This window comes from Saccopteryx bilineata, chromosome 4 (assembly GCF_036850765.1).
Source record: "Saccopteryx bilineata isolate mSacBil1 chromosome 4, mSacBil1_pri_phased_curated, whole genome shotgun sequence".
Classification (NCBI taxonomy): domain Eukaryota; kingdom Metazoa; phylum Chordata; class Mammalia; order Chiroptera; family Emballonuridae; genus Saccopteryx; species Saccopteryx bilineata.
This window is the reverse complement of record NC_089493.1, coordinates 51708105-51722595: the sequence shown is the minus strand read 5'-3', so window position 1 is coordinate 51722595 and position 14491 is coordinate 51708105. Positions and strand designations below refer to the sequence as shown.

Here is a 14491-nt window from a genome sequence, read left to right as displayed (position 1 = left end):
GAGAGCCCAGCACGAATGATACTCAGAAAGGAGACGGCCCTCGCCTCCCAAAAAAGAAGAAGCCCAGAGACTAGAGAGACTGCCCTTGGCCTGGGAAATCGGTGTATCTGAAAGAGGAAAACTTAGGGAGTGGGCAGTTAAAAGCGAAGGATAAAAGTGGCTTCTAAGAAACTTCCTTTAGAACCTCTTAGTCTCACGCGCTGACCCGGATGGAAACCAGCTTTGGTCTAGAACGCAGCTAAAAATGCAGAAAATGTGGTTAGAAACTGCGTGACCCTGGTCCCACTGATGGCTGGAGAGAAAACGATTTCTATTCCCAGCTGAAATCTTTCTAACTAACGAACGCGGTGCTCTGGACGTGAGAGGAGAATCTCGCGTTTGTAGAAACCAGCGTTGTTATCCCGGGGAGCCGGCTTGGCACGGAGCTGCTGACCTGGGGGCCGCCCTGGGGCTGGGCGCGCACGGCGTGCTTCGGAGGGAGCCGGGTTCAGCACCGTGAACAGCGGTTGCTTCAGACTCGCTCCCTCTCGCACACAGCCCGGAGACCCTCCTCCCCCCCCTCCCGCCCCCTGCTGTCTGTAGCTGGGCAGTGACCGCCCCTCCCCCAACCCCCTTCGCGTTACCCCCTCCCTCCCGCGTGCACGCAACACTGAGCTGAGGGGCGGCCGGTCCCCGAAGTCCGGGCTTGAGGACCTGGGCCGGTAGGGCAGGCTGAGAGGGTGTCGGAAGGCGCACGGATCTCGGCGCCCAGAAGCCGGGGTTCAGCAATGTCTTTGCTGTGTGGCCTTGGGCAAGTCACTCTCCGTCTCTGGGCTCCACTTCTTCCCCATTCCGAAAACAGGATTGCTTTCTTAGCTGCCTGGGCATTCCTGAGGTCTCGATTACCCCTTCTGCTCCTCCAGACCCTGGGGGCTTTTGTTCCGGCGCCAGCACGCGTCTGAATAACAAAAGGCGCCCGTCTAGGGGGCGAATGAGCTTGGACTCCCCATTGCCAAGATTCCCCCGCGCGCCCGACTCGGCGCGCCCCGCTGGGCGGGCCCGAGCCGCGGCGGCGCTGAAAATGGCTCATCTGCTCTCTGCTTTCTCTGTTTCGCAGGAGCGGCGGCATGGAGGCTCTCACCACTCAGCTGGGGCCGGGGCGCGAGAACACCTCCTCGCCCAACTCGAAGCAGGAGCTGCAGCCCTACTCGGGCTCCAGCGCTCTCAAACCCAACCAGGTGGGCGAGACGTCGCTGTACGGGGTGCCTATCGTGTCTCTGGTCATCGACGGCCAGGAGCGCCTGTGTCTGGCGCAGATCTCCAACACCCTCCTCAAGAACTACAGCTACAATGAGATCCACAACCGCCGCGTGGCCCTGGGCATCACGTGTGTGCAGTGCACGCCGGTGCAGTTGGAGATCCTGCGTCGCGCCGGGGCCATGCCCATCTCCTCGCGCCGCTGCGGCATGATCACGAAGCGCGAGGCCGAGCGCCTGTGCAAGTCGTTCCTGGGCGAGCACAAGCCGCCCAAGCTGCCCGAGAACTTCGCCTTCGATGTGGTGCACGAGTGCGCGTGGGGCTCGCGCGGCAGCTTCATCCCCGCGCGCTACAACAGCTCGCGTGCCAAGTGCATCAAGTGCGGCTACTGCAGCATGTACTTCTCGCCTAACAAGTTCATTTTCCACTCGCACCGCACACCCGACGCCAAGTATACTCAGCCCGACGCCGCCAACTTCAACTCGTGGCGTCGTCACCTTAAACTCAGTGACAAGTCGGCCACGGACGAACTGAGCCACGCTTGGGAGGACGTCAAGGCCATGTTCAATGGCGGCACTCGGAAGCGGACCTTCTCGCTGCAAGGAGGCAGCGGCGGCGGTGCTAATGGAGGGTCGGGCGGGCAAGTGAAAGGTGGAGCTGGCGGCGGCGGCGGCGGGGGTGGCCCCGGGTGCGGTGCGGAGATGGCTCCGGGCCCGCCGCCCCACAAAAGCCTCCGTTGTGGCGAAGATGAGGCCACCGGGCCTCCTGGGCCGCCGCCTCCCCACCCGCAGCGGGGACTCGGTCTGGCCGCGGGAGCGGGCGGCCCGGCGGGGCCTGGAGGGCCTGGCGGAGGCGCGGGCGTACGTAGCTACCCGGTGATCCCGGTGCCCAGCAAGGGCTTCGGCCTCTTGCAGAAGCTGCCCCCGCCGCTTTTCCCTCACCCCTACGGCTTTCCCACGGCCTTCGGCCTCTGCCCCAAAAAGGACGACCCGGTGCTGGGGGCTGGCGAACCCAAGGGCGGCCCAGGCGCCGGGAGCGGCGCGGGCGCGGGCGCGGGCGGAGGCGCGGGAGGCCCAGGAGCCGGCCACCTGCCCCCGGGGGCTGGGGCGGGCCCCGGTGGCGGCGCCATGTTCTGGGGTCACCAGTCCTCCGGAGCAGCCAAGGACGCTGCCGCCGTGGCCGCAGCCGCCGCCGCGGCCACCGTGTACCCGACGTTCCCCATGTTCTGGCCGGCGGCGGGCAGCCTCCCGGTGCCGCCCTACCCGGCTGCGCAGAGCCAGGCCAAGGCCGTGGCGGCGGCTGTGGCTGCGGCGGCGGCGGCAGCGGCGGCGGCGGCGGGCGGCGGCGGCCCCGAGCCCCTGGACGGTGCGGAGACGGCCAAGGAGGGCGGCCTGGGAGCCGAGGAGCGCTGCCCGAGCGCTCTGTCCCGCGGGCCGCTGGACGAGGACGGCGCGGACGAGGCGCTGCCGCCGCCGCTGGCCCCGCTGCCCCCGCCGCCGCCGCCGCCCGCCCGCAAAGGCTCGTACATATCGGCCTTCCGGCCTGTGGTCAAGGACACGGAGAGCATCGCCAAGCTCTATGGCAGCACCCGCGACGCCTACGGCGCGGGGCCGGGGGCGGGCTCCGGCGGCGGCTACGTGAGCCCGGACTTTCTGAGCGAGGGCAGCTCCAGCTACCACTCCGCCTCGCCCGACGTCGACACGGCGGATGAGCCCGAGGTGGACGTGGAGTCCAACCGGTTCCCCGACGAGGAGGGCCCAGCGGACGAGCCCGAGCCCGGCGGCCCCGGGGCGCCCGGCACAGGAGGCGGCCCAGAGGGCGACCGCGCCCCCGGGCCCCCGTCTACAGCCTCCTCGGGCCCCGACGGCCGCACGGACTCTCCGGAAGGCGGCAGCCCTCGCCTCCGGCGCCGCCCGGGGCCGCCCCCAGCCAGCCGGTCCGTGTTTGGAGACCTGGCGGTGGACGACGCGGTGCGGAGACCGGAGCGGAGCCCGCCGAGCGGCGGATACGAGCTGCGAGAGCCTTGCGGGCCGCTGGGGGGCCCCGCGCCGGCCAAGGTGAGCCCAGCGCGAGCCCCGCGGGTCGGGCCTCCCTGCTGACCCCTCGGCCCCGCGGGGATGCGCGGCCAGCCTCGGCCGGGTGGGGGACGGGAGTTTCGTTCCGAGCGAGCGTTCGAGCAGCAGGCCTCGCTGTTCCGCGTGTGCCCGGCTTCAGGAGCCCCGTACGGGAACCCTCAGCTGAGAGTTTCGGAAGATGGGGGCGGGAGGCGGGCCTGAGAAACGCTCATGCTGTGTTTTCATTGATGGGGGTGAGGGGGAGACAGGTAGGGACCGCTGGTCACACAGAAGCAGAAAATGACAAATAAAAGGGGTCTGGAGAAAGAAAGCGGAGGAGAGGGACCCAGAGCCAGAGAATAGCGCTGGTGAGGCCGGGCCCATAGCACCCCCGTCCGAGTGGGGATCGGAGCCCCGAGGAAGAGCTGCCGGTATGGAGAGGGCGCCTCTCCCGAAAGCCGGCCCCGGAATCTTCCGTCTCAACTCGTAGCTGTCTGGATCTCTTCAAATTCCCGCCTTGAAAACTACAGGGTTTGTGGTGTGACTCTGTCCAGACGCTGCTCGCGGACGGGGTGGGTGGGTGAAGCTAAGCGGAATTGTTGGCCATTTGAAAGTGGGTGCGCACACTTGTACCTCTCCATTCGGTCCATTAAAACACGAATCGTTAGCCAGATGCAAAAGGCGTCATTTATGCCTGGGACCGGGCGCGGGAGGGAGGCAAGATGTCGAAAAGGAGGCAGGCGAAGAAAGAGGGGGCAGCTTTGAACGGCTCTTGTTTTCGGAACCGCTTTGTGTGTCGGATAATTTTCTCGAAGGTGCTAATAATTATCCTGAATCTACCAACAGTGATGCGACCCCCAAGGGCGCGAGGCTGTGCGGTGTCCGTCACCGCCACCCGGGGCGCTCCAGTCCCACCCGCTTGGCCAGCCTCCGCCACCCCTTCCGCGTTCCCTCCCAACCGTGGCGCGGGGCTAGGCAGCTCCCAGACGCCGCCAAACGCCCCCTCTCTAACCGCCTGTCATTTCTCGGCCGACGCAGGTGTACGCGCCCGACCGGGACGAGCACGTGAAGAGCGCCGCTGCGGCGTTGGGGCCCACGGCCTCCTACCTCTGCACCCCTGAGGCCCACGGTAACGCCCCCAGCCCTTCCGAGAAGGTCTCTGGCCAATGTGATGTGGGGACGGACAGCAGGCAGAGGGCCGACAGAGGGCCGGGCCAGGAGAGGTCTGAGAGGAAAGTCAAATGGAGACAGGCAGGGAAAGCGACAGAACAAGAGGGAAAGAAAGACAATGAAAGAAAAAGGAAGCTAAGCGAGAACTTTCAGCAACTTCATCGTTTGGTTACCTAACAACAAACCTCCCTCTCCAGCACAGAAACATGCTCACGTACACCTCGAACACTGGGTTAAAACCTTTTTTAAAATCACGACTGGAGCCCCTGTCAAGTGCTTTCATTTATAAAGCAAGTGTTTTCGACCGTGAGGTACCCCCGTGGTCAGGCCCGGTCCCGCGAACGGTGGGGGCACTTGGCTGCGCACTTGGGTCCCCCTGCAGCGCGCTGGTAGCTGTAGCCCAGAGCTGATGGGGGTGGGGGAGCCCTGCACGTGCGCGAGGGACCTCGTGGCTCGCAGATGAGGGGCTGGAGGCTGAGGAAATCCAGACTTGCCGAGCCTAGGATCATGTTTCCCTCGCCGCCTCCACCCCGCGGTCACTGCCTGGGCCGCGTTCTCCGCGGGAGTGGCGCAGAGGGACCCGCAGCCACACGCGCTCGCGGTGCCCCAGTATCTGCGTGCGATGTAGGTCGCTTGTCCCTGGTGGCCTCGGCTGCTCGTATTGCTCTCTTCCAAGGGGCTGGGGAAGGGGCGTGGAGCCCGAGAAGAGCAAACTGCGCGCGGGGGAGGGAATGCCGAGCGGAAAGCCTGAGGGTGCGAGCCCAAGCGCACAGCAGGAAACAGCGGCGGCCACGGAGCTTTTAATTAGGGCTCGAGCGCCCGGACTGCGGCAGCTCTGGCCGTATCCGGGTCACGGTTTCTTTGCCTCTCTTTGAAACTCGGTTTATTGCCTTAAGAGCCAGATAAGGAAGACAATCACTCGACCGCCGACGATTTGGAAACGAGGAAATCCTATCCAGACCAAAGGAGTATCTCCCAGCCAAGTCCTGCAAATACAGACCGAGGTGAGCCCTAGGATCCTCGCGCACCACCCCCAGTCGGGAGTGGGGGCCCTGGTGGTCTAGATTCCCACCAGCTTTGGCTTCTGAGGAAGGCTTTCAATCAAGCGTAAGCTGCTGTGTATCCCCTTCCGCGGCTGGTAGATAAATATTTAAATAGCGCGGGCAAGGTGCAGGACAAGTTTGAGTTGCTTACCTCCTTGCTAGATTTGGGGCGCTTTCACATAAGAGAAGAGGGCGTTTTAGAAGGAAATGAGGGGAACCGTTACCTGTATAAAGCAGGTCAAAGGGCACTTCCTGTCCTAAGACAGCCTATCTTCCTGGATTTCCTATAGTGCATCCATCCCTAAAATGATAGCTTGGAAAATGGGTAGTGCTAGATTCCTGTAACTGTCTCTCGTAGTGGCAGAGGGTCTGAAGTAGGTTCCTGCCTTAACATAGTCCCCAGGAAGCTCATCCGTCCTCCCCCAAGGCCTCTCCAAGGACAGAACCCCCTCTTACCTGCCCTTGTATCCCAGGTGAAGATGGGCTCACCCTGGATGTGACAGCAACTCAACTAGTGGAGAAAGATATCGAGAACCTGGCCAGAGGTGAGGTTAAATCTGTGAAATGGGGCTACCCTGTGCTTGTAGGAGATGGGCCCCTCTTGTAGAGGGGTGTTATTCCTGTAGGAGTGTGTGTGAGAAGACAGGGCTCTTGGGAAATCGATTTTCAGTGAGTGGAAAGGCTAACCCCCTGAACACATTGTGTTGGCACAGAGGTGTGTGTATGTGAGTAGGGGTGACTAGAAGGAAACAAATCCCCAGAAGTTCATTGGAAGTTTGAGTTTCTAAGACCAGGTCTGTCTGAACAGCCCAGTGAGAAAGCGAAATTAGTCAAGACCCTCGGAACTAGATGCACATGGGGAATCAGATAGGACAACCTGGGTCTTCCAAACTCACTGGAAACACGACTTTCTGAATAGTAAGATTCCTACGAGGCGTTTACTTTAGGAATGTCCAAGAGGTTAACTTTTTCTCTGGAATTAATGCATAACCACTCACCCCACCCTAAATGGGGGTGAGGATGGAGCTTGTTTGCAGATTAGGATCCTGGGGTTGTTGCTCAGCCTACAAAGGAAAGTGTGACTTCAGGCACAAAAAAGGGAACCTGTAACCCCACTTTGCTCCTTTATCTTCCATTTTCGTGTTGTTGAGCACCTGTTAGGGAAGGATCTCTCAGAGAGCCTCTTCTCCTGGGGAGGACCCAGATGCCAGTAGCTCCACGGGGAGGGCAGCCCCCTGCCATTTCTCTGGAGCTGGTTATTGAGGGCATGAGCAGAGTTCTCCACACCTGCTTTCTCCTCTGTCTCCAAACCAGGCCAGGCATGAGCTTGGAAATTGTTGTGGGGAGAAAGAAAAGCTTTGGTGGTCTTTCACTCTGCATAGTTTCAGATTTTCCAGGATATGCAATTACCTTCAAAAATCATTGGTGCTTTATATGAGTGTTCTTAGCATGGGTTTGGGGTCTGGGGACCTCTTGAAATTGTAAACAAACTGTTGTGAGTATATGTATTTTTCCAGGGCCAGGGTCCAAGGCTTTGACCAGATTCTCCCTCCACTGTATTATTGAAGGGAGGGATTAGATCTGACTTTTGAAGGGATAAATCGAGTCCTCCTTGACTAGCCTCTAAGATTAGGGAGTTAGGAACAACCCAAAGCAGATGCCACTCTGCTTAGTGCATTGAGCCAGGACCTAAAAATGGAAAATGCATTCTACCATTCTGATTTGATTCTCCCAGGCAATCTATCTCCTAGCCCCTTTTTCTCATCCAAATCCTGTGGAAGCAAATGGGTAAACTGAGTTCCGAGGGCCTCTACCTACGCCCCCCCCCTCTCTCTCTCTCTCACACACACACACACACACACACACACACACACACACACACACACACTACCATCTCAGGACTGTTGGCCTGGCCAGGACTTGCATGCCTCTGGTCCTCCAGAGTTCTGCACATCCCCTCCTCCTCCTTCACCGCCCCCTCTCGCCCCTTTATAGACGAATTGCAAAAGCTGCTCCTGGAGCAGATGGAGCTCCGCAAGAAGCTGGAGCGAGAATTTCAGAGCCTCAAAGGTACCCGCATCCCTACGCACCTCGCGCCACCCCTCATGGCCAGAACCTTCTTCCCGCTTGCGGGCCTGGCTCCGGGACCCCAGTGCAAGCAGCTTTCCCAGCGCGCCCTGCGAAAGCCGCGGAGCCCTCTTTTCCTGGAGTTTCCAGCCAGGCCAAAGCCTGAGGGGGTGGGAATGGGGATAGGGAGTGGGGAAACGGGGCCCAGGGAGGGGGCCATGCTTAACAGCTCCCACTTAATCAATTTGCACAGATAATTTTCAGGATCAAATGAAGAGGGAATTGGCTTATCGAGAAGAAATGGTGCAACAGCTGCAAATTGTCAGAGGTAAGACGGGAGTCAGGTGAGCGCGTGCACGGGCCGTAACTGCCTCTCCTCTGGCAGGAGCCGCAATGTTGGCTCAGTCATTTGGATTTAAATTGAAGGTAATTTAACAATTATTTTTCTTATTTAATATCCTTTGTATACTCTGATTAGCCTCAGAATGGCAAGCGAGCCCAGCAAACGGCTTGCAGGCATCATTACATGGAGTGATTGAACTTCTTATCGCGGCAATTTTCATGGTTTCTAAATTAAAAATCGAGGCGTAAAATTACCTGGGAAGTAATGCCTAAGTTTGCTTTAATTTTGGTTAGATCCGTCTGCCTTGAAGCACCATCCCAGGCCATTTCCTCCCTCCACCAGGCTGCAGTTTGGAACGCTGATGCCCCCTCCCTCGGTCCCCCGGACTTGTGTTTGCGAAGGGCTGAGAGCTGGGAAGAGGGTGAAGCTGGGGCTGTGACTCCGCCTGCCGGCCAGAGGGTGGGCTCATTTCATCACCCGCCCTTCCCCCTGTCTTCCAGACACGCTGTGTAACGAGCTCGACCAAGAGCGGAAGGCGCGCTATGCCATCCAACAGAAGTTGAAAGGTGCGAAGCCTAGGAACAGAAATAGGAGGGGTGCCAGGCGCTGGCTGTGCCAGAGAATGAACGAACGATCGAATGGGTGGATGGATGGATGAGTGGATGGGTGGATGGATGGATGGATGGGTGGATGGGTGGATGGATGGATGGATGGCAGGTATAGAGAGAGGGGAAAGTCTACATGATCCCAGTCTACATGGATCAGAAGCGGAAACGAGGAAAACAGGATTTGCTTTTAATGCGGAAATGAGTTCAGAACCGGTGGGATACGGAGAAAGAGCCCCTTGGGCTCTGGGCATTAGAAAATCTGCCCTCAGATCCAAATCTGGCTTTGGGCAGATGGACCTTTCTCTTTCTGTGCCTCAGTTTCCTCTTCTGTAAAACGGGGCTATTGAACCAGAGCAGTGGTTTTGAATCATCGGGATCTCTCTCCTACCCTCCGGTCTTCTTCTGATCTGCTCCCTTGAAAACCCCTAAGTCAGAAGAGGGTGGGCGAGAGCCGGGCGGGCAGAGGAGAGGGACGGGTGGGCCCCGGGTGGGCCCCACCCCGACAGCCAGGCAGGTGAGGCACCCACACGGCCTGCCTGACTGTCTCTCCAGAAGCCCACGACGCCCTGCACCACTTCTCCTGCAAGATGCTGACTCCCCGCCACTGCACAGGCAACTGCTCCTTCAAGCCCCCGTTGCTGCCCTAGGGCCGGCCCGGCCGCGCCCACGCGCCCTCAAGCCATGCTGCTCTCTTCTTGTAAATACCCGCGGCCGAGGCGGCCGAGAGCGAGGAACAAGCCATTGGGATCGGACCGATGTAAATACAGCCTCCCGCCCGCCCTCCTCCGGGGTCCTGGGCCAGGACCGCCCACTGCAGGCGCCTCGGCCCAGGGCCCCGGCTCCGTTTCCAAGTGTAAATACTACTCGCCCCGCGGTTGAACCCCCGGGCACTGGACCTCTGGGGTTAACTGAACAGAAGGGGATAATAAAGGGAAGAGGGCGGCTTCTCTCCGCCCCTGTACAGTCTCGGACACCCAATTGTGATTACAATGTAGCAACTTCGCTGGCGCTGGCCCCGCGTTCCCCATCCCGTCCACTTCCGAAACTTGTTCCTAATGACAAAGTGGCTATGTGCAATGGATATAAGTGTACTGTGAGTCTCCTGGTTCAGCGTTGAGTTTAATTTATTTATTCTGTAGGTTATTTTGCTTCCTTCTCCTGGGCCTACTTCCTATCCCGTTTTGCAGTCCCTTTTGGATTTTGCTTTGTCTATTATTTGTTATAACCTCTTGATGTAACAGCACTTTAAAAAGGGCGACGACTCACGAGATGGAGACCACCTTGTATCCGTGACTTTTGTTTTTAATAATAATAATAATAATAATAATAAAAACCTGTCACTTTCTGAGGTTGTGGAGGTGGAAGCTGGGGCAGGGTGATCGGAGATGGGCTAAGAACTGCGCAACAGGTGGAGTGTGGGGACAGCAGCGAGGGTCCGGGGCCACCCAGGCTGAGAATCGGAGCCCCTCGGGTGGGCAGCAGCGAGCTCCTGACCTTTCCACCAGTTCTCAACACGCACCCAGCTTGCCCCACAAGTTACGCCCTCTCCTCATTTAGGACCCTCATTTGGGCCCCGCCCGGGTAAAGGGGACTACGATGGCAGGGTTCCTGTGGCCCTGGTCCCTGATTCTTGAGAGTGCTCGCAGGGGACGGGAGAGTTGATTCATGCCATTTCCAGACTGTCCCACCGGGGAAGTAACCTCCTGGGCGCTCAGAGACGGGGCCCTGCCCGGAATCCTAGATTCAAGGTGCAGACACTGTGGGGCGGGGTGGGGGGTGAGGTAGGCTGGCTGGGCTTGGGAGGGGTGGGCTTGGGTAGGCAGGGCGAGACCACCCTGGGGCACAGACGCCCTCTCACCAGTCCCGCCACTCCCCGAAGGGAAGGAGCCCTGGCAGAGTTTACCGTTCCATCCATTTTAGTCCGAGTGGGAGGACGTGGAGGGTGAAGCCCACCAGCCGCAAGTTCGGGTCGCCCTGCTCGCCAGGCCCTGGCGGTGTGAGGGTGGCAGGGCGCCGAGGCCGCGGTTACTGAGGCCTCAGCCGGCCAGGGGCCTCCCGGGCTGGGCTCCGTTCCCACAGCTCACTTGCCAGTGGGGCTGCAGATGAAGGATGGAAACTGCAGCGCACTTTTTGCGGTGGGGTGCGGGGAGGGGAAAGTGTAAATGCAATGGAGAGTGCACAGAATCGGGGACCGTGCAGCCCAGGCGTCCAGTTTCACCTCCTTGGCTGACTCGCAAGGGTGACACGTCGTTCCTAGGCCTCGGTGTCCATCTCTGTCGAATAATAGTCCCCTCTTCCCGTGGAAGCGCCCTGGGAGGGAAGCAGAGCGTAAGGCACCACCCCCGGCTCTCCCTGCGCGTAGGTCTCGGGGCGACTCGGGGCGCCCGCAACCGAGACCCTGGAAGCTGACGTGCGGTTCCACGCCGCCCGCACAGCGGCTGGGGCCGGGAAGTTTCATGGCTGGTGGTCTAGACTGGCCGGGAGCGGAGCCAGCGAGCGTGGTCGCGCTCGGAGCCGCCAGGAAGGGGAGCCGGCTGGGAGCCCCCATCGCGCTGTCAAGGCGGGGAACCGGTCCCCAGGGCACCCTGCGCCGAGGCTCGGAGTCCTCAAGCCCCAAGTTTCTCCGAGGCCTAGATAGACAATGAGGGGACACGAGAGACAAGGGCGGTGGGGGCGCCGGGTAAACAGGGAAACGTCGCAAAGGGAAGTGGCCCCGAGACGCGCTATCTCCCAACAGGGACCCGTCAGGGAGCGGGCTCATTTCCTATCGGTGGAACGGACCAGGTCCGTCTGCGCTGCGCCCAAGGTGAAACTGGGGTCCACAGAAGAAGTGACTCGCGTCCTCAGGGCGTGCGGGGGGCGAGCGCACCTGGAGCGGGGCTGGAGGGTGCGGGAACCTTTCCCCGCGGCGGAACCGCGCCTCTGGGAGCCGCACTTTCTTCTCTGTAAAATGGAAAAGAAGTGACTACCCAGGCAGGAAGTTCAGTGGCTGCGGCTCCCAGAGAAGAGCCTAGCAAACACTCCTTTTCACTTTTCCTTTCCGAATTCCCCAAAGTGGAGGAAAAAACCGTAGGCAGCTGGGACCTGACTGAGAGGGCGCCCTATCTGGGACGGAATCCCTGAGGAGTGGAAGTGGAGGCGGATCCGACCCAGAAAGCTCTGTCGCAAAACCCTCCTGAGTTCCGCGTCCCTTCAAAAGTGGTTTGTTCCCCACTAAATGTTAACAACCAAACGATTGGTATGGATGCAATTATCAATAATTATACGAATTATTGCTGATTGTGGGGCTCGTAGCTACTTTAATTAGTTTACCAGATTCTAATTAAGTTAAATGAAACATTAATAGGGAAAATATGCTTTAAAAAAAAACAACCCACAGGATTTTTTTTGGTCTATTTCTCGCCACAATGTTGCCACCTTGCGACACATTTTAGACATTACATCCAGCGTCCAAAGACCCAAGACTAAGGCGCCTTGTCTTACGGGAGAAATAGTGGGGCTTGGGGAATTGGGAGAGGGCTGGAGGGCACAGAATGTCCTCCCGGCTGGTCTTTCTGGGTGTTTGGTTCTGCACCTCGACCCCGGCTGTGCCCATGGGAGATCTGGCTCTGAAGTCTGAGGGCTGGGGGTAAAGTACCAGAAATGCGTCTTCGACCTCCCACTCCCTTTTTCAGTAGAGGAATTCTAAGAGGAACTTTGGTTCCCTATAGGGAGGCGCTGTGGGACAGGTGGCTTCTATCGTCACCTGTCCTGGTGAATCCAGGGTGAGAAACTGAAAGAAGCTGCAGGAGCTAGTGGAGACCACATCAGGTTGCTTGATTTTTCACTCCTGTGGGAGAAGCCAGTAAGGTTGCTCTCCACCTCTGTAAATTGGGGCAACCTGTTGGCAAAAGACCCCTGAATCCTGTGACTAACCTCTGTGTTCCCATAGCACTTGGTTCATGAGGCACTTGGTTCATGATCATTTCCCTGAGTTATCCTTGGTTGTGTATGTAACAGGGCCACATCTTGCTCTTCTTTGTGACGTCCAACATAAGGCCCAGTGCATCACAGGTGCTTAAGAGCTGTCTAGATGAATGGGTTTTAACTTTGTAGTTAATCTAGGTACTGGAAATGTCTGAGGGAAGGAATCCCTAGATGCTTCTGGACAATAGCTACTGGGAAGCAATTAAGCTTATTTGCATAAGGTTAATTAAGCACAGGTTTACTGCTCAGAAGATCCTTCATCAAGAGGATTAGTTTAAGGGAGCAAGTGTCAGGTGAGAGATTATCAACCTAGAATAGGAAAACTTTCTTCCTCTTCCAAATGCATCCCAAAGAGGGTGCTCCTTCACTCTCACATTTTGCCAGGTCCCTGGGCACATACCAGTTCACCCATTTCCAGCTACCCTGATCTAAAGTATAGCCTTCATCCTTTGCAAAAGGGCGACTTCTGATCTTGAATTCAGAACACCAATAAAGGCAGCATGGACTTGCATACTCTTTCCATTAATTCTAAACATCTTTGTCTACCACTCTCTCCCCTCCCCCCAAGGTGCATAGTGTTTGGTTAAGTGCACAAACTCTAGAGCCAGATTTCCTGGGTCTTAATCCCCTCTCTACCACCAATTAGTAGTATAACATCAAGCAAGTTGTTGAATCTCTCTGTGCCTCAGCTTCCTCATTTATAAAAGAAGGGGAAAGGGTACCTACTTCATGGAACTGTGCATAGCCAGGAGAGTCGGCCCGGTCTCTCAGGCTTTTCCAGGATGAGGAATTGCCCATCTTATCTAATTTCTTCTCTCAGACAACAGTCATGACAAGAATGATGTTTCTTTAGAAGAAGGAGAGAACTGCTACACAAACGTTTGGTCGTTTTTTTATCTGGCATCCCAGAAAAAGACATTTAAAACCACTCACCCAATTGCCCAAGTGGCATCCAAAAAAGAACCACAGGCATCTGGGGGGGGGGAGAAAAGCCAAAAATTGCCCCCTCTAACTCTATGCATTGAGGCCTGTGAGCCGAGGAGGAAGCCAACGAGAAGTCCCACAGACCCTTATTCTCGACTGTTACCTCGAAAGGGTCATTTCACCTTCAGTTAAGAAAACAGAAATGGATCCCTGATGGAACGCTGCGTGGCAGCTCCGAGGACCGGGGGAGAGTACCCGCCGCTGCCCCTGGACGGACGCTGGGGCTCCGCCTCTGACTGCCTGTCCAAGCTGTGGCCCTGCGAGCAAGCGCAGGAGGCCCACCGACTGGTCTCCCAGAGGCTACAGGGACAGCCAGGAGGACTAAGTGGTGCTCAGGCACCAGCAAAGATTAAGCACCAACACTTTTTTCCTAGAAAAAAACAACTGATATTTAAAAAAAAAAAAACATTGACTGAGTCATCACAAAAAACCTGAACTTGGATGGACTTTTTCTTCTCGTCTTACTAGTTAGAAGTGTACTTTTTGCAACTGAATGACTTTGGAGCAGGACCCTCATTCTTTCAGATTCTGTGTCTTTAAACATCTCAGCCCACTTACTAGTTATATAAACTTGCTCAGGTTACTTTACTTCTCAGTGTCTCCTGTAAAATAGTGACAGTAACACCCGCAGGGCTGGGCTGTCAGAAATATTAAAATGAGGTGTTGGTGAAGCCCCTGACTCGTGGTAGGTGCCCGATAAGGAGTGGGCATTATGCTTTTTTTGATTCAGGGGCAGTATTAGGAGTTAGTCTTGTTGCAAATTCCTGTTTGAGATTGCTTTATGTTTATCGTAGCACTAAAGCCCTGTATGTTTTGAACCTAAAATGGATCAACTTTGGCAAGACCATTTCCTGAAGTGTAAGCTATGGTAAAACTCAGGATAGTGCTGAGGGAAGCAGAGTAAGGATGGAAAAGATGGAAGACTGAGGTCCAAAGGCCAGACGGAAAAAGAAAGGCAAATGGAATACGGAGAAAGAAAGGCAAATGAAAGAGGAGTTTGACTATTGCTTGTAGCCGGTA

The 14491-nt window shown here is 57.4% G+C and overlaps 1 protein-coding gene across 1 annotated transcript; it reads left to right on the top strand.

Moving 5' to 3' along the window:
- Positions 1-767: 767 nt before the first annotated feature.
- Positions 768-9244, top strand: SKOR1 (SKI family transcriptional corepressor 1). Its single transcript, XM_066276151.1, has 9 exons — positions 768-874; positions 1097-3293; positions 4329-4419; positions 5357-5464; positions 5977-6048; positions 7499-7573; positions 7824-7898; positions 8414-8479; positions 9074-9244. The coding sequence occupies exons 1-9, from the start codon at positions 768-770 to the stop codon at positions 9166-9168; spliced, it is 2886 nt and encodes a 961-aa protein (XP_066132248.1). The 3' UTR covers positions 9169-9244.
- The last annotated feature ends 5247 nt before the right edge of the window (positions 9245-14491 follow it).